Source organism: Phodopus roborovskii, unplaced genomic scaffold (assembly GCF_943737965.1).
Source record: "Phodopus roborovskii unplaced genomic scaffold, PHOROB, whole genome shotgun sequence".
NCBI lineage: Eukaryota > Metazoa > Chordata > Mammalia > Rodentia > Cricetidae > Phodopus > Phodopus roborovskii.
Window position 1 is genome coordinate 11938279 of NW_026126651.1, and position 20631 is coordinate 11958909.

Here is a 20631-nt window from a genome sequence, read left to right on the forward strand (position 1 = left end):
TCATTATCTTGCATTTTCCATCTGAACACGCTAAAGAGTCTCAGGACATGAAGATCAAGTCAGGAGAAGGATGTCCTGGAGTGCCATCCATTGCAGAGCGACAGTGGAAAGTAGTTTCCACTGTGAAATTACAAAGCTAGAAAGTGGAGTTTGAATGAGAAGTAGTACATATTACAGGAACTAGATATGCATCATGCGATTACACGTGTGGTATTACCACAAGTTACTATATAATATGTAAACATTTTGTATTTTTCTGTATCATCTGCAAAGTAAATTAAAGTTTAAAAAGGTATTCTTCGGTTGTCATCTGTAACTAAGGTAGTTCTTTTTCTCCACTCTATTTTGTTATTTTTTCTTATTTTACATATCAAACAAGGTAGTTCTTGCTGCTAGTCCACTCTATACAACTCCCTCCACTTTGCAACTTTTAAGGTTTTTTTTATATTTGCTGTTTTGTAGTTTAATAATCATAACCATTTATTTGTCCTGTTTGTGATTTATTAAACTTACTTGTTTTTTTATTTAATTTTTTCAATTTAATTTATTATTTTACATGTCGATCCCAGTTCCCTCTCCCTCCGTCCGTCCCTCCCTCCCTCCCTCTTACCCTCTCTGCCCCCTCACATGCACCCTGACCACCATCCCCTTCCATCCCCCCACCCCAATTCCACATGTAGGGCAATGTCATCCAGGTGGGGTCATGTAGATCTGTCAAGTCATTTGAAGTAGGGACTAGGACTTCTCTCCTGTCTCTAGGTTAAGGCAGTTATCCCTCCATGGGGGATGTGTGCAAACTTATTTGTGAACAGATTAATGTAATCCAGCATTTAAACTAAATTCTTGGTTATTATTTCTTCACATAATTATGTCATATTCTTTATCCCATATGAAATACATTTTTCATACTTATTTATGAGTATTAAATGCATGTTCACCTCTTTATTTTCCTGCACTTTAGTTTGTATGGTTTTCACCTACCTGGCTTCATATTCACTGATCCTTTGTTCTGTTGCTATACCCAGCTTGCTCTTAAATCCACTGAATTTATCATTCACTTTATTGTTATTTTTTTTCATTACACTATTTCCACTTGTCTTTTTTTGTAGTTATTGTATCTGAAATTCCTCATTAATTCATGTGTGCCATTTGCTTTGTTACAATATAATGAAACATATTGACTATAGTTATTGTAAATTCTTCTTTGTCAGCTCACGTACGTAGTTTGTGCATCAATACCCCTGTCATTGAGATTACCATGCTCATCTAAGTATCATATACTCAAAAATCTCCCATTTCTCACCTCACCTTTTATTGCATGGGAGACTGTGTGTAAATAATTATAGTCTAACATCAATCCTGTTCTCTCAGTGGAAGTTATCTGTTCTTCTCCCGTCAGGCCACCAAAATATGGTCTTTGATCTAAAAAGTTTGAGTAATATCTGGGATTTCTTACAAGTATACATAGATTCAGCTTCACTGTGATGGCTCAATCTGCTTTCCAGGTTTAAAGAGATATTTCTTTAAAACAGAGCTTCAAATGTAAGATCAGAAAGGTGTTAAATACCTCTGTGTATTAGACCCAGGTGCTTATTTATGAATATGGAGACTCTTTCTTACTGCCTACATCTTTATTTCTCAACAAAAACAATTTTCCATCTTTTTAAATCAATAAATGAGTTTTTATTTTACATTTTTTAAAATAAAAGACTGTTTTTATTTTTTTCTTTGCTCCCTACCTGTTTTTGGAGTAGGACATGGCTCGTCTGTTCATTTCCTGTCTCCATCCTTTGTCAGGCTGAGGCTGCACAGTCAATGAAACCTTTGTGTACCTTGGGGGAGATTGTGCCTGCCCTCTTTCTCAGCACATAATCTCTGCAGAGAGCTGTCTTGCAATAAGGAGGTGGATGTGCACTACAGGGTGTCTGCACAAGTCTCCTGTCCTATGTCAGTCTTCTCCAGCCACTGCTTTGCCCTCAAGGAAGAGACCACAAGTTTTCTTTCTACCCTTGCTCTCAGCTATGGGTGAATTATTCCATATCATCAGTTAGGAAATGCCCTGAATAAAAAATTTTGTGGGTAGATTTTTACTTCTTTCAGGATCCTTAAAATGATGGCTTGTCAAGCAGGACATCATGCAAACAATAAATGTCAACCCCTGGACTATATTCTCTTTATATCCGTCTGTGAGAGAATCTACTTAGGTTCTGTATAATCCCCAGAGATCAAAGCTGCAGTAGGTCTGTGCTCTTAACAATATTCCCCTATTCATGAACTTTAATTAATTTAGGATACTTTATTTAACATAGGATTCTCTATGTCTCCATTTCTCTGATATATCTTATATATCTCCCTGTGTATGTCTCATGTCAAGGTTGAAATTTTTGCTTTCAATCTAGAAGTGGAAATTCTTTTCCAACATATTTTGGCCAATGAATTCCCAAAGGGCCAAGGGGTCCATCATTGTGTAACAGAGTTGGAGGCAGTCTTACAATGGCCCTGCTTGACCCTGAAATTATTTGAAAATTACACGATTTACATTAAAATTACTGAAAGTATGTTTTCTACTGCAAGTATTTCAAGACAAAGGAGTTAAAATATCAGTGTCTGACTACAAAGGATAGTTCTGCAACCATAAACTTTTTAATGTAAATTATTTGATTTTGAATAACATGCTGGTTAGCTTTACCAAAATCCAGTACTAGACAGGGAGCTGTGCGTCTTAGCTGTGAGTCATGAAACAGTATATCACAGAGAAATGTGTGACGTGCAGCAGCGATGCTGCAACAGATGTCCACCCAAAGAGAAGGAGTGATTTAAAATGCGCAGAATGAAATGGAGATGACGTCTACCTTGTAGGGGATTGTGTCTATGTGAGGGGAGTGTTTTATTTATACTAAATGATTAGTAAAATACAGAGGCTGAACTTGGCAACTACTTTTACAACGTACAAGGACAAAATCTTGAAGGGACTTTTGAGGTCACCTAGTTTTCATCATGAAGGAAAACAGGAGTGAACTTAATATGTTTTTAGGTTAAAGTGTTGTTTTGGAGAAGAGAGAAGGAACTAGACTACAGAAAAATTGGTAACCTTTCTGTTAGTAGAACATAGGTGCGGACACATAGAATGAAATGTTGATACCAATAGAGCTTGGCTATTTGTCAAAGAGATGTTGATGTTTAAGTGGGGTTAGAAGAAGGAATGATGAGATGAACATTACCCTTTTAGCACCTAGGTCCTGTTACCATGCCCACCAACCTGACTCTATTCCCTACATGTTCTTCACTATTTACTCTCTACTGTATCACTGAGTACAAGCTTACGTTTAGTTATGGGAATGTAAAGTTCTTTGTGTCTTCTCGTACTTGCATTTGTTAGTTTTGTCATAAGATCATCTCTGAAAATTTGATTCCTATTTACATTTCTAGAAAATGCATCTGAATAGAAAAGAATCAGTCACAAGGTGGCAGAAGAGTTCAGCCACACCCTTCACCAATGGCTTTGAGAGGCTCCAACATTTTTAACCATGGTAGAGGATTTGCTGGTTGAAGTTCTACTTGTGCTGAGATTGCAATGTCACTGAACTCTCTTGAGATTTGAGTTGGATGAAACTCTAGCAACGATGCCAATAGGACAACTCTTCCAAAGACACCCAAGGACATTTTTCTGAGGAAATCTCCATGGGGACAGACAGAGAAACTTCAATGTCGATAAAGAAACAACACTCTCCACAAGTAAGCAACTGAATAGATGATAAAAGACATAAGGACAAAAAGTATTGGGTATGTTGGCAGACTTTCTGAATAAACCATGTGCTTCAGGCAGTGAGGCATGTCCCTGCTCAGTTCTCCATTACACCACATTTTCCTCACGGAATCCCTTCCACCTAGGCTTTGTCTTATCACTAACTCCAGTCCAAGTATTCACCCAATTGCAAAAGCGGTGACTTCTGTCTGGGCGCCTCTCTTCACGAATGGGGAAATACCTGTTTCTCCATTATGTAAGAACATCCTCGAACTTCAGCTCTTTCCCTCAGATGGGTTTTCCTTGACAATGATATAGTATTCTTAACCTGCTATTTTCCTAGTGTTTATCTTCTATAACTTGCCTGTATTTCTTTATTTTATTTTACATATCTCCCCACTAAACTTTATTCTCTTCAGTGGTATTACGGTCATTAATTTACTTTAACTTTTTATTCTTTAAATTGATTCTATATTTAAGAGGTGTCCCAGGTTAATGCTGTATATCACTTGCATCCATGTTGTTCCAATGATAACAACATAGATGGCTACAATGTGACAATCAAAACTGTTCCAGAGATACTAAATAGACTATCATTCTTTTTTTTTTTTTTTTTAAACTTTTAATGATGGAAACAAAAATATACCTAAAAGCGAAGCTTCTGGAAAAACCATTTGTTCTTCCCTGTCTTGTATCGTTCCTCAAACTTGACCTTGGCTTCCCTCCTCGCCTTGCGTTTCAGAGCTGGGTCTCTAAAGACATCCTTGTTGACAACAGTTTTGTCCAAGGGGATGTCCACAGAGTACCTTGTGGGCATGAGGTGGTTGTAGTTATAAACTTTCACAAAAGACTTGATCTTTGATCGCTTGGCGATTTTCTTCTTGCCCATGGCAGCTGTCACTTTTCGGGGATAGCGGTCAATTCCAGCCACCAGGGCATGGCTGTAAGGGCGGTCTGAGGTGCCATCGTCAATGTTCTTCACGATGACGGCTTTGCGTCCGGAGTAGCGTCCAGCCAGGACCAGCACCACTTTCCCGGGTTTCATGAACTTGCCCATTTCGACAGCAAGTAGCCGGTTCCCAGCAGAAAGGAAAGAACGACTATCATTCTTTTTAATTTTGAAGTGCATTCATTTTCTGATGTACTGTGGAGGTCTGTAAATTTTAAAAGAAAGAGTAAAATCAAGATACAGAACTATTCCATTATTTCTTATGCTGAACTTCACTTTCACTAGGAATTTGCCTGTTATTTATTGTTACAATTTAGTCATTTCTAGAAGGTCTGTATACTCAACCTGCACATCATGTAATCTTTCCATATCTTTCCTTTTGTAGTTGTCCCAATACTTTACAGATTTGTTGTAATTGCTCTGAATAACAATATTGGTTTCTGTTTTTGATTTGTTTATTTGTATTTATATGTGTGTGAGTGTTTTGTTTTCATTCATATATGTGTGCCATGTGCAAGTTTGGTGCCTATGGTCAGAATAAGGTGGGTGTTAGGAATTAAATTCAGCTCCTTTTAAAGACCAATATGTGCTTTTAATTGTTGAGCCTTCACTCCAGTCCCCATGTTCATTTCTTTTTATTGCTGAATAATATTTCACTAATTTACTCTTTTACATGTTCAGAGACATGTTCCATTTATTTATTGTTGCAAAAAACAAAGCTGTTATAAATATTACCATATATATTTTCGTAGGAAACATGCCTTAAATTCTGCATACATTCAATAGGTGACACACATTGGGCCATATGATCAGTATATGAAAAGAAAAAAAATCCCATTAATTTCATTCACAGAGAAGCTATTGATTTGATACATGCATCAGCAATACATGAGTGCTTCATTTATTTCACACACTCTCTTCTAAATTAACAGTGTATTTTCTTACAGCCATTCTAATATGTGTACAATGATATTCCTTGTAAAACTAAAACATTAATTATATGACAGGGGAGAGGGAGGAGATTAGGGGAAATATAAGAGGAACAAGGAAGTATATAGGTGGGGTGAGAAATACCCTAGTAGAATCCATTATTATATATAATTAATATATGCTATTGTAATAAAACAATACAAATAATTTATGCTTTTCTAAAGGTTACCTACCATTCCATGTACTTATTTGTTTTCCACAAATCCACAATGACTAATTTAATATCTCCTCCAATATCTGTCTGTTTTCTGTTTGGGTTGTTCATTAGTGTTAAATTTAGAATATTTTGATTGAGCTATTTCTTTCACAATTTCACAAATATCACATAATTTCACAAGTATATAATGTGTTGTGACCATACTCTCCTCTACTCCCTTTTATCTGTCTTCCTCTGCTGTCAATTCCTTCTTTTTTCTTCCAGTCCCTTTCTCATGTTTGTAACTTTTGTTTTGTTGTGTGGCCCACAGAGTTTAGCTCTGGCCATCTGTGTGACCATTAGATCGGAACTGCCCTTTGGAGCCTGGTGAGGTCAGCAAAGGGTACACAACTGAGACAATGACTAAAAATGTTGGTATGAAACAGGTCAGCTGTAAGGGGTCAGTTCCCTTGAATCCTGTGCATTCCTCTTATTTTGTAGGTTTCCTCTTCACCTCAGTGTTCCTTGTGCTTTCAGAAGCTTTATAGTTTCATGAGGTGGAGTTTGCCCCTTGTTTGTTTTACTTCCTGAGCAACTAGTGTTCTATTTACCAAAAAAAAAAAAAAAAAAAAAAAAAAAAAAAATTAGAGGCTATTTTCACATGGTGGCACACATCTCATTTTTTCATAGTCAGTTTGGAAACAGTTTCCCGAATAGATAACTTTAGTTTTATATTTTTTGTTTTGATTTCTGGATTTTTTAGATAGGATCTAACTATAGCCTGTAGCCTTGGATATCTGCAGGTTTTTTTTTTTTTTTTTTATATAGATTAGGCTGGTCTTGAACTCCAGAGTTCTATCTACTTCTGCCTCCAAAGTGCTGGGATTAAAAGTATTAGCCATGACTTGATACCTTGCTCCTTATTCTCCAAACAATGCATTTCAGTCAACAATATATTTCAATTTTCATAAATATCTCAGTGGATATGTTTTGAATGGCCTAAGTAGACTTTATCCAATGAACACTGATGGAGATTTCCCCTTTATATTTTGCTTTTAATGACTTTTTTTTTTAGGCTAAAGAAATGGCTCAGAGTTTATGAACAGCTGTTTTTCTTTTAAAGGAACTGTGTTCAAATTTCCAGCACCCATATGGTGGTTCACAACTATTTGTAACTCCAGTTTCAGGGTATCCAAACACCCTCTTTTGAGTGCTGTGGGTACAAGAAATGCACATAATTCAAAGACATAAATACAAAGGAAAACACTTATCTACATGAAGTAAAATAGATAAATCTATATATTTTACAATTATAGATATTTAAAGCTATACTAATTTTTAGTTAATTTATATGTAAGGTTTATGTCAAGTCTTAGGCTTCTCTGAATTCTGCATACAGATATGTAATCAATTCAGTATCTCTTATCGATGTGCCACTTTGTTATTGAATTGTTCTGTCATGTTTGCCAGATGTCAGCTGTTACACTCACATGGGGCCATGTTTACATTCACTGTTCTTTAGTACTAACCTATGTGTTTATCCATCTGTCAAAGTTTACATTGTTTTTAGTTGTATAGTCAGCTACAAAATTAGGGAGCAAGTCCTCTGCTTTTTTTTTTAACCTTTAAAACAACTTTATTTTGACTCGCTTCCTTTCCTGGGGTATTTATTTGTTTTATTTTTCACTGTCAAATTTTGCTGTTCCTTAAATATATCACCAGTACAAACCAGTTATTCCTTTTTGGATTTTTCACAACTCCTTCAATTATCAACAAGAGCAAGATTATTTTTGCTGGGGATATATATATATACACACACACACGCACACGTGTGTGTGTGTGAAACTGTTTCTTTATGTTTCTTCTCCTTATGTGTTTCCAAATTATATGGATATTATTTTTGTCATATACTTTGAAAATATGATTTTTATGGCAAGCCAGAATTTTGATGCCTTTCCTGTGACTGGCAGTAATGAGCTGTATTCTCTAAGGCTAAGATTCCTTCTACTTCTGTAATACCAGCAATACCATTTATGTTTCTGCATGTTTTTGAAAATTGAAAAGTTATTAAAACACTAATTATGAAAGCCTCAAAACACACGCAAGCATGCATCATCGTTTTTAGCAGTGCAGTCTGGTTTGTGAAATATTTAGCAGGTAATATATTTTCATTTCCTTTGATGAGGAGCTCAGAGACTGAATGGAATTTGCCAAATTTACATTGGCACGACCTGCCAATGATGCATATGGATGAGCAATATCTGCTTAGAGTTTGAATAAGATATAAATAATCTTTTGTTTTCAGTTTTCTGAGACTTAATTAAAATTTTCATATAAAAACAAGCAGATAATTGGGAGTTCTATTTTTTTAAATTAAAGTGACTCAGAGGTAGGAGGAATACGTGTTTTGTTTCTTATTTGATGCATCCCTTGATATATAATAACAAGCATGATTGATGAAAAGACCTAGAGGAATCAGCTGCACACTGATGCATCTGCTATCCACATTTCCTGTTTTATTTTCCCAGAGGACATTAGTTATGACTTATAAGTGAAGGGATGTAATTTCACTCTGTTTAAAAAAAAAACAAGAAAATTAAAGGAGTACATATACTTTGCTTACATAGTAATTCAGAAATTCGAATTTTCAACTAAATACTAGTATCATTTTTGGAGACAAGAAGAAACATTCAATACATTTAGAAGATTGTCATCTCCTAGCCCAGATGGTTTCTTCATCAGTACCGTCCAGTCATAGATTAAAAACATGTGAAAAAAGTTTATATTACTCATGTAGAGGTATTTTTTCTTACTGTTAGTCCCTAATTAATACACACATTAACTCTTTTCTTAAAGGTTTTGTCTATTAGGTATAAGAAACCACTGAGAAAAGATAAAACAAGTACGTGGATGGAAGCATATGGACTTTGGCAAGAACGTCACAATGTTTCTTAAGGTACTTGATGAATTTGGGTATCTATAGTGGTCCTAGAATAATTCCCCACAGACCCTGAAGAGGCTTTTTACATGAAGGTCTTATGCACACTTAGTGAAATTTAGTTTCTTTACAGCAGGAAGTTATGGGAACATGCATAGAGTCAAGACAGCAGCCGCCTGCAAGGCAAAGGTGGGCTTGAGCTGGACTTTACCTTCTAGTTCTCAGAAGGAAACATCTGCTGATCCCTGGTTGATGTGCTCACTGTTGTGAAAAGATGGATTTTTGTGTAAACCAACTAGTCTCCGAACATGGTTGTTCAGCCCTGAAAAAGCATTGGGATGACTCTGCTTTTTCCATTATGCCCAATCACAAATGCTTTTTTCCCCTGTAATGTGCACAATGTTCTTTTTGCTTAGTTACATTTTCAGTCCACTTATGTGCAACCTGTAGATACCATTAAAGGAACACTACAATTTAGCCTTCCAGATTATGTTAGCCTTCACATTATGGTTGTTCTTGTTTTCTCTACCCGAATTCTTAGAAAACATGGTCACAGTATTCATAACGTTAAAATGTGAAGTAGCACTAAAACTCAATATTAATAATAAAAAATAAAAAAAAAACACAACAGCAGATTTATAGTAAGGAAGTTTCTGATAGCCACTCATAGCCTGAACATTGATCAAATAAGTTCCAGGAGCAAGAACTGTGCAATGATAGAAAGGCCAATTTGGCAGGAGGCACATCATTGTGTCTTCAGTGGTAAGGGAAAATGGTCATGGAGGCTTCAAACAAACAAACAAACAAACAAACAAACAAAAAATAACACTTTCTGTCCTGCATTTAACTGTAGAAAAACTTCAACTGTTTGAGGAATGTTAAGGTGGCTTTTCCCTCTACAATGATTTGTTCATAGATTACATGTAAATTTCACATACACAATGGCTACCCAAGATGAGAATTTTTGGTACCAAGATTAGAAAAAATGTAAGCATTTGATTCTGATATAATTCAATTTTGTCTCTCTACTCTGTTCTGATTTATAAGTATGAAATTTCTCTGCTTATCATCTTAGATTCTTTTAGTGTTTTATGTGATTTTTACCATACAGATTTAAAACATGCTTAGTTATGCTTATTAAATTACTTTTGAATTAGGATAAATTTTATCAAAATTTTCATTTCTTTTCCCCCATTTTTATTGCTCAAAAATAAAAATTTCCCTATTAATCTTGAATTTGGTGATATTAGTGAACATATCTATTATTTTAGGTGTATTTAATTTCTGATTTTGAAGTGTTACTTGAGACTTTTAAGTAGACAATAATATCACAAAATATTAATAAGGATGGCTTTACTTTTTACTTATTTTTTCTGGAAAGGAATTTTGCTACTAAGTTGAAAGGGAAGAGTATGAAGTAAAATTGGATACCTTCATACCTTCTTTTCATATCTTAGCAAAATCATTCTATCATTTGCCATTAAGTATTAAGCAATGCTAGTAACAGTGATTTTCAGGATAGACATTACTAGGTTGCTGTTCATATCTCTCTCTCTCCTGCACCCTCTTTCTTTCTTTCTTTCTTTCTTTCTTTCTTTCTTTCTTTCTTTCTTCCTTCCTTCCTTCCTTCCTTCCTTCCTCCCTCCCTCCCTCCCTCCCTCCCTCCCTCCCTCCCTCCCTCCCTCTCTCTCTCTCTCTCTCTCTCTCTCTCTCTCTTTCTTTCTTTCTTTCTTTCTTTCTTGTTTTTTTGAGACACAGTTTCTCTGTGTAGCTTTGGGGCCTGTCCTGGCACTTGCTCTGTAGACCAGGCTGGCCTTGAATTCACAGATATCTGCCTGCCTCTGCCTCCCAGGTGCTGGGATTAAAGGTATGCACCACCACCAGCTGGTTTCATTTTTTTTAATTTAATGTATATGTGACATTTCTAAACATCAATGGGCTAGAGTATGATCATTTGACATGTGCATATAGTATGTAATGATCAAATTAGGGTAATTAGCATTTCCATCTTGTCAGACATTTATCATTTTATTTTTGTACTGGAAAGTGTGATCCAATAATCCTTCAGATGAGTATATAGCCAACAGAAATGAGATATGTTCATCAGAGGACATATTCACTGACATAGTTTTCACAACACTATTCAAAAGAACAAACATGAAAAACATGAAACAAACATGAAAATTTTCATAAACATTTTGAATAAAGAACTGTGGTATATGAACAAAATAAAACATAATTAACCAGAAAGGAATGAAATTACACATTTTTTTGCTAAGACATGGATTAACTTCATGTTAAACTTCATGGCTTCCTGTTAAATTAAAGAAGTCAATACAAAGAACACAATTATTCTCACTCTCTTTTCTTTTTTAGGGTTGTAATTTAATTACAAGCTTTCTTCCATACCTTTTTTTCACTTCAAACCCTCCTACTTACCACTCTCTGCTTTTCTTCAAATTTATAGCCTTTTTTAATTAATTTCTATTTCATGTATATATGTATTCACATATAACTCTATATTCATGAGTATAGCCTATTAAGTACATATAGTGTTACTTGTATGTATGTTTTGAGGACTGGCCATTTGCCACTGGACAGCCAATTATTGTCCTCTTCCCTGGGAAGAACTACTTCTTCTATCTCCTGCTATATTCAGTTGTCTGCAATTTTTGTGTAGGTTTGAAGGTTTTTTCCCACTCAGTTTTGCAAAATTATTGATATCATCCTTGTTGAGCTCACGTTTAGGCAGTCATGCTGTAAACACTTCCTTGGAATAGTTTTTGATGTTACTAGGAGACACAACCTCACAGAAAACTCCATGATCCTTCTCTGAAATGTTCCTTGGACTGAAATGCAGACATATCTGTTGGGATTGGGCTCCATTACTGTGCTTCTTGATTCGTTGTTTTCTGTAATGGTCTCCATCTGTTGAAGAGATGTTTTCTTGATGAAGGGTGAAGACCACATTAATCTGTGGGCATAAGGACAAGTGCTTATAGGACATTATTTGGGATCATGCTAATTTAATTGACTAGTGGATGTAGATTCTCCTCTTATGACTATTACTTCACTAGCAGTGAATTACAAGTTAGATTTCTAGTACTGGCAGGTATCCATTTTATTATGAGGGTCTCAAGTACTGGAGAAATACAAAACAGGTATAAAGGAAGACTTAATTTTACTTTTATTACTTTCCAAGTCTAATTTACTAACAGTTATTTTTTCTTTTTTATTTAAATTAGAACCAAGCTTGTTTTACATGTCAATCCCAGGTTCCTCTCCCTCTCCTCCTCCCCTATCCCCACCAACTCCCTATCCCACCCCTTTTCTACTCCTGAGGGAGGATGAGGCCTTCCATGGGGGATCTTCACAGTCCTAACTCTTACTTTTACATATAATGATCAGTGAAATTTTATAAGGCATCTTTTCTGTATAATTTCCTCTTATATGTTTATTCTTCTGATTGTTAATATGATGAATTATGACAGTTCATTTTTAAATATTGAAACAATATTGCATTCCTGGAATAAATGAAAGAAGATGATGGTATTGTATTCTTATTTTCACATATTAGTAAGTTAAAATCTCTAATATCTCCTGGACTTTGCTGTGACAGTCTGCTTTGGGAATTCATTTGGACTGGTGTATAATGTTTTATTTCCTGCCATCCTCTGAGAATACAACATCATCAACTTTTGTTGCAGATACAAATAGGCACGCAGCTATCAATCATTTTTATCTTCCCATCTCATCTATATGGCACATGCATTCCCAATTCCATTTAAGGCTTGTCACTCTGCTTACTCTGATTTTCACCTCATTGCCTCAGTGCTGGCTTCACTCTATCTTGAACATTCAAGCTATTTATGTAATGCGCTGCTCAATTCTCAGTTCACTAAAACTTGTCTTTTGTTGGAATATGACCTTGTGATGTTTTGTTTCATAAAAAGTGAAGTAAGTTTTTATAAATAATTTCAGTAGCTACCTTTCTGTTACTTCATTACTTCAGAGCTTAGAGGTACCTAACCCCACTACTCTTCGATTCCCACAGCATCTCTATAGCATATTCTCTAGGTTTTAATAGAGGTCTGCATTTTCTTGGTACAAATTGTATGTCCTCTCTGACACTCAGATTCATTGCTTTTTTTCCTGTTTCCTTTCCCATCCTTTTCCCTTTTTTGAAGTTTTACAAGCATATCTTCAGCAGTAAAAGGAAACATACATTATCTGATGTAAGTGTCTGAAAGTGAGCAGCAGATTGCATTTCCTGCCTGAGCTGCCTGGGAAAAAAAGCACAGTTTACCTTTGAAAATCCTAGCACTATCTCTAAGCAGTTCCACCCATCCTAACTCATGAGTTATAGAAGATCGCATTTTGCATTTCAACTTTTTCTCTTGTGAATTTCTACCCTGTCAAATTCACATCTCTGTTTACGTTTCTCACATTCACGTCAAAATCAACTTCTTTTAAAGAGAATTCATCATCTTCCCACATGAATCTGCTGTGCTTACTTCCTAAATAAACAACTGATACTAAAGAAGTTCTGCATGCCAGAAAGCTGTCCACAGTCCTTCGTTTACCCTACCCTTCTTATCTGTAGCACTTAGTTAATTGTTGTTTCTTGTCAACTTGATGTACAGATATAGTCAAATTTTCTCTATTAATTTTATCTTCATACCCATTCCCTGGTTAAGTTCACAATTATTGCTCACAAGATTTACTATAGTTGTTACAAATCATGTAATAACTTAATTTCTGAGGCTCAAAACTTAATCTCTTTTTTATAACTGCAAGGATCTTACTAATGCAAAACCCCTTTTTAAATTGTTTATGATACTTCAAGAGCATTTGATACCCTTGGCCACTTCCTCTGGCTGAAAACGTTGCTATTTTGATTTCTATGACCTTGCACTCTGCTGGCGTTCTTTTTGAACTCTTATCCAGACACTCTTTGTAGTGACATTGCCAAACATTCCTGCACTAGTTGACAAGGAAATGCTTCAGGTTCTCAGAGTACAAGCATGGACACATTTCTCTTCACAGCTTCTGTAGATAAATGCATTACTCCACAGCTGGGATATGATCGTCTCCCTTGGGTTAGGTAATAAGTCTTCTATCTTTTAGTATATTTCATAGATTTCCCATGTAGAAAATGCTAGTTTCCCTTAAACTTGCCCCCCCTCTTCCTGTCTCTAAACTAAAACTGACCTTTAACCTGTATTTAAGCCTGAAACCCAAGTCAACACCTGTTGCACATTCCTCACCTTTTCCTCCATCAGTCAACTTCCAAAAGAAAATAAAATAAAGAAGTTTGCCATTGTGCTGTAAGATAATCATTAGTATCATTAAAATTTTCCTTTGTGAAGAAGTACTGAATAAAATAAAAAAAACCCTTTGACCACAGACATTATTATACCTAGACAGTTGATCTAATAACCAAGGCAGCTAATGACAAATATTTTTATGAATAGGGAACATTAATACACGTCTTGAAGCCACATTTAAAAATTGCCAATATATGTAAGTTCTTACTACAAGTTAACTACACAATGAAGTTCAATATTTTTATTAAACAAATAAATGAATAAATGTATACATCAAACCTCAAAGGCTCTAAGATTTCATGTTAAATTGCTGGGAGAATAAAGTGTCAAAATTCACTATGCAGATACATGAAAATATGCAATATAGTTAAGGACTTTTAATGCTTATTAAATGAAATAGAATAATGGAGCAAATTAAGAGACAAAAGGATATTTTTAGACAACTTGAAATGAAATCTATTTGCCATTTTTCTTTACTTTTATTTCAACAAAACATATAGTATCATGAATCTTTATGTGTTACCACCACAGGCCTTAGACCCAAAGAGATGCTTCTGTCAAATGCACTCTTTCCAGTATCAGATTCAGGCTGTTAATAACCTTTTATAAAATAGATGCAACTTATACATCACTTATTTTTGAAAATCTGAATTGTGTGCATCTGTTTGCAACCCTCATGCTGTTTCTAGGGTGATTTTTTTTTATGCTTAGGGTAATTCTTGTTCCTCACCTGCCTTTTTCAATCTAGTAAATGCTCCCTTAGCACAGGATGATGATCGTTCCGTTCATCCTTCAATCTTTAACTCCCAGCATTTCCTCTTCTGAACACTATCTGCTCAACATGCACCCCAGTGAGTACAGAAAACAACATGGAGCATATGTCCAACTGTATACGGGCATATGCATGCTGATTGTAACTGCCTAGCCATAGAATGGGACATTCATTCACTTTTGTATATCTTTAATTGCTTACCGTACAAAACATACTTGGTGTATTATACTATATATATATATATATATATATATATATATATATTTACAATTTTCCACATTGTATGTTATTCTTACAGCACTGACCTGTTTTTGTTCCTTTTTTAATTAAAATTATTTTAATGTGTGTTAATTGAAATAGAATTACATCATCCCCTCCCCCATTCCCCTCCCTCTAGCTCTACCCAGCTACTTACGTTCCTGATGCATTTAGACAATAAGTAGTTGTTAATATGTACTATTTATCACTTGAAAATCCCTGGAACTATTAGAAACTGGTTCACATTTTTAAAAAAGAACTGGCTCTTGAATCAGCTTCCAATATTTTTCTGCATTTGTTTCTTTTCTTCTATCACTTACCTCTTTTCTATGTTTTAGCCTAATTGAATATGTTTGCTGTTCTTGGTTTTTTTTCCGTGTGAAGGTACTGATTTTTCTAATATTTTGAGTGTTCAGGTCCTTTGTTTCTATATTATGGCTCTCAGATTTGCATTTTCACGGAATTCCTGAGTGTTCGAGTGAGTGAATCTCTGCACCTGCATCTGTTTCTTATGCTTTTCTTGAACTTGTTTCCTTCTGTCTGATTTTATTTTCCTATTCGGCTGTGTCTCATTATATTCTATTGTAGTCCCATAGAAGCCTGCTTGTTTTCTAATGAGAGACAGAGAACGGTGCATCAGGGTGGGAGGAGGGTGAGGTGGAACCGGGAGGAGCAGAGGAGAAATTATTATTAGGTTACATTTTATAATAAAATGACTATTTTTAATAAAAGGAAAATAAGCCGGGTTGTGGTGGCACAAGCTTTTAATCCCAGGAGGCACTGGCAGGTGGATCTCTGTGAATTTGAGACCAGCCCGGTCTATAAGAGCTGGTTCCAGGATAGCCTCTAAAGCCACAGAGAAACCCTGTCTCGATAAACAAAAATCAAAAAAAAAAAACAAGAACAAACAAACAAAAATCAACAACAACAACAACAAAAAAACAAACAAAAAAGGGTGCTGTTTCTTGAAAAAGTAAAAATATTTGGCAAGAACATCCATGTGCCAGGCCCAAAGTAATAGAGCTTCAGTTACATGTCAGGCAGATCAGATAGGACTTTTTACCTTCAAATATATAACATTCTGCAAGAGAATGACAAAATGTACTTAATATTTATAAACATTGTGTGTTTTCTAAGTAGGAGTTTAAATGTGGATGTTGTAAATAGCCCCAGAAAGGGGTGTCCTGAATTGATCAGGCAATACTAAGGTAAAACTGGGAATACCTGGACATGTAGCAAAGATATAACTTCACTGGTTAATTTAAAATATCTCTTTGTATTTAATTATGATACTGCTTAAAACCATATATTTCCTCTGAGGACAGCTTAAACTAGACATTTTAATTTATATTAAAAGTCCAAATGCTCTTTCTCTCTTATAAGATTTTAAAGATGAAATTAATTAATGTGAAAATAATGAGAAAAAAATAAGAAATATTAATCTGAAATAGCTGGAAAAGGTTGGAGGGAGGAATAAAGGGGTAGGAATGATGTAATTTTACTTCAATGAAAACATTTTAAAATAAAATAACTTTAATTAAAAATAAAAAGCAATACAAATAGGTCTGTACTGTAGAAGTAAAATATTAAAGTAAAAATGAAGCTATTGTTGGCACATAAAAAGGATCAGGCAATCTCTCCCAGCTAAAGTATTGGAGCATCGCAGCGATGGCCTCGGAAACTGAGCATCTGCTAACTGTTTCTTGACTGGTCTAGCTCTGCATCTTAAGGACTTTTCCAAAAAACACTTGGAAAACCCTCCTCTCTTTTAATTTACAAGCCAATATGGAAATGTAATAAAGTCATAGTGTTTCCTTCCTGTGTCCCCAGGCTGCTGCATCTATAGGGCCAGGTGTCGTGAATTAAACACTCCATATCTGCAAAGCTTCCTCGTCTATGGCTAGCTGTCTCCAAGACAACACAGTTGGAGAGCAGCCCTGCCCTTGTGCTTGTCTGGAATCAGCTCCTTGTTTCTCAGAATCCTATTCCTCTGCAAAGGTTTGGCTAGGATGGCAGTGTCAGTAATGTTATTTATCTCTTTATCTGTGCTCCTACAGCAGAGAAACCCTACAATTTTTAAATGAATATGACATCTAACCACAGCCCTCCATGAAGAAGTACACAGTAAGCCAGGTCACCCACATTAGGGTTACCGCCAATATCCACGCGGTCTCCACTCTCACTCCTGTAAAAGACTACGGGGACAACTAAATGGGATAGATTAAATTTTCGCAGACGCTGGGGTCTATGCACATTTTAATTCTCTGCTACGCCAGTGAGATAATGCCACTATGTGCTGGCAGTTGTGCACTCCAACACAATGAGTGTAACTCTTTCACAAGGATGGGACTGTTTGCTTTATAAATATGCTGTGACAGATGCAGCCCCCCCCATATACCTTCTCCACAAAAGAGTCCTAACTTTGGTTAGGTACCTTTTCCTACCTGGCCTCTAAAGGATGTCTAATGTCATCAAAGCCCCTTCATCCCCCTTTTCTCCCCAGACCAAAAGCTTCCCCAGTTATTGCTGTTTACTGTGACTCTATTTCCAGCCACCCTCTCATCACCCACTGGCTGCTGCAACAAATGTGGCTGTGTCGCAGGAGGCAACTTCCTAAGCCCCACTATTCCTCTATCCCATAAATGTCTCAGCTCTTACTGATACCACTGTCATAAGAGCTTCCCTCATTTCCATCCCCCTGGAAAGATTGTGTTTCAGATCTTGTCTTCACCCCTAAGCATGCTAGGGGCTTGATCAGGTTGTTAACTCTTTCTGAAACTAAGTTCCCTAATTTATACACCCAGAAGCCTGTTTTCCTGTAAAAAAGACTTTTGGAATTAATAAAAAAAATCATATCCTTAGTGTATGCAGCAGGGAGGCAAGAACGCTTATGTGTGTGGTTGCCGTGGGGAGCTAAAATTAAAGACTCTAGCATAACCTCTATGATTTTTAGGATAGTTCATTACCAACACTTTTTACATATTTCTTCCTCCGTACTGATACAGTAACTTCCTACCTCTTATGGAGAGAGAGAGAGGATAAACTAAATGATAAAATGCAATAAGGATTTAGTAACAATGTTCCATTTTGCTAAGTGCCCACCAAAAACTATAAAAAACAAACAAACAAAAACACCCCCCCAAAAAAAACCCCAAAACAAAACAGGAAAGGGGCAGTCACTTAATAATACCTGTTATTATCCCCATGTGATGTGATAATGTGCTTTTCTTTGATTACTACACCCTTTATATGTCAGGGTCTTCAAAGTGTCACCAGCTTGATTAAAAAGAAAATAAATCTATAAAACTGAGTGGTCATGGGTAGTGGTTTTCCACTCTGTTAGATGAACACCATGTTTATCCATGCTGTGCATGGACAAATATTCCCTATTCCCTCCCATCCCCATCCCCCCTTTCAATAAAATTAATGCCCCGCAAAGAAATTATTCCACAAGGATCTTTAATGCTCACTTTAAAGTTTATTTATGGTGGGGTGGGGTTGTACACATGTTTGGTAAAGTGTGCTAAGTGCCTACACTGAGAACATTCCAGTTCAAATCAGTCCATTTCACACGGATGCCTCCCGTGCCAGTTGACAGTCATATGGAGAGGTGCCTTGACCTTTCTTTTGGTCAGGACTGCTTTGCTGTTGAGTCCTGCTAATTCTCCAGGACCTTTATGTTGATACAGATCATCACTCCCATATAAAGAACAGATACACAACATCTCTCAATGTATTTCACAGGTTCAGCACAGCACATGTCTTGTACAAAAATCCAAGAAACCACAAAAGTGAAAGCAGTCACTTGCTTACTTATAAATGCACATGCATGGATCCTAAACACTCTCCAAGCGAGCACAAATGAATACACTGCATTAAAAAGTACAAAAGCACTGTAAGGAAAAAAAATTAAAAGTTACACATGAAATACTGCACTGTGAATGTGGAATACTCCAATGACCCAACCCCACCCTTACACAGCCCAAGTATGGGTCAGAAACTATCAACATGCTGGGGACCTTCCTAGTCCTCAGAGGCACTGCTGCGGGGGCCTTGGGCTGCAAGATTAGCCTCCCGCAGAGCCCTGGCCTGCTCCAGAGCCTCTCTGTATCGGGAGGGCCAAGCCTGGGGATCTTTCTTAAAGACCCTGGACAGGAACTCCATAATCTGCATCTTGGTGATTTCACGGTTGGCTCTGGGTCCCCAGAAGAACTCGTACTCGGGAGGTTCGATGTGGGGGACACGCTGGTACTTCAGGTAATTCTGCTGGACGAACTCCTCGGTGATAATCTTCCTCACATCTCCAAAGGTGGAGTGCTTCTTCCAGGGCCTCAGTCCCAGGATGCGCAGCACATTCCAGACCGCACCCTCTCTGGCCCCGCGGCCTTTCACGTAGATGAGGCTCAGGATCATGAGCAGGAGGCCTGTCATGGGCATACGGTTGTTCAGCGCCATTCTGTCCAGTTCCTCTGGGCTGAGTGCTTTCACCAGGGCAAACTCCATGGTGTGGATGTTGGTCAGCCTCAGGTGCAGCCCAAACACTCTGGCAAGGATGAGGCTGGTGCGTCTGAGGATGCTTCTGCACCATTTCTTGTAGCTGCCCATGACATCTTTCACCATGTCTGGGAACCAGAGGACCATTCTCTTCTGGTCCTTGACCAACACGTACCACATGAGCTCATGCGCCTTCTGCACCAGCTGGGCCGGGGCGGGTGGTGCTGGCATCGGACGGGCCGGGCTATCGGGCTGGTGGGCGCGGCCCTCCTCTATGGCCTGCTGCAGGATCTTAGGGTCGATATCTTCGAGCCTTTCTGGAGGCGGCGGCAAGGCCTGCGGGGCTGCCATAGGGCCTTCAGGAGGGCTGGGTGCCTCTGCAAGGATCGCGGCTGGGGACGTGGGAGGAGGGACCCCCACCGGAATCTCAGAGCTGGCCTGCACCTCAGAGTTGGGGGCTTCGGCTGCAAAGTTAGGGTCGCTCAAGTCCTTACTTTGTTCCGACATGTCTGCGCCTTCTGGTCAGAGCAGGACCGCTGCGACTTGGAGCTCTTGGAACCCGCACTGCCTCAGTGGACACCAGCAGAGGAAGTGCGCTTTACTCAGCGCTGTGCCTTCCGCAGCAGCAGCAGCAGGGCGGGGCGGACTTGACACTGCGCATGCGTGTTGGCAAGCCAGAAGAAGGGTGGTAGGGCTGGACAGGAGTACAGAAGCAAAGCCCAACCGCTGGGGTTTGAGGGAGGACCACAAAACTGATGGGAAAGATGTCCAGGTCTCCTGTGTGGGCCAGAGAGAGGAGAGACAGACAGACAGACAGACAGACAGACAGACAGACAGACAGACAGACACACACACACACACACACACACACACACACACACACAGATGATGATGATGGTGATGGGGAAGGAGCAAGTTTAAGTAGAAAGACGTAGCTGAAATGATGAAGTCCAGTTAGGACACGTTTGAGTTTTCGTGTGAAAGGGGGAGGCTCTCTAGTGAGCTCGGATTTTCTACAAAAG

The 20631-nt window shown here is 37.5% G+C and overlaps 2 protein-coding genes across 2 annotated transcripts; both read right to left on the minus strand.

Annotated features, from left to right (window-relative positions):
* Window positions 1-4341: 4341 nt before the first annotated feature.
* On the minus strand, window positions 4342-4839 carry LOC127213843 (60S ribosomal protein L27). Its single transcript, XM_051174289.1, has one exon. It carries the CDS (start codon window positions 4800-4802, stop codon window positions 4392-4394), a length of 411 nt encoding a protein of 136 aa, XP_051030246.1. The 5' UTR covers window positions 4803-4839; the 3' UTR covers window positions 4342-4391.
* Window positions 4840-18573: 13734 nt separating this feature from the next.
* On the minus strand, window positions 18574-20249 carry Ndn (necdin, MAGE family member). The gene has a single exon (XM_051174192.1). It carries the CDS (start codon window positions 20114-20116, stop codon window positions 19139-19141), a length of 978 nt encoding a protein of 325 aa, XP_051030149.1. The 5' UTR covers window positions 20117-20249; the 3' UTR covers window positions 18574-19138.
* Window positions 20250-20631: the final 382 nt, after the last annotated feature.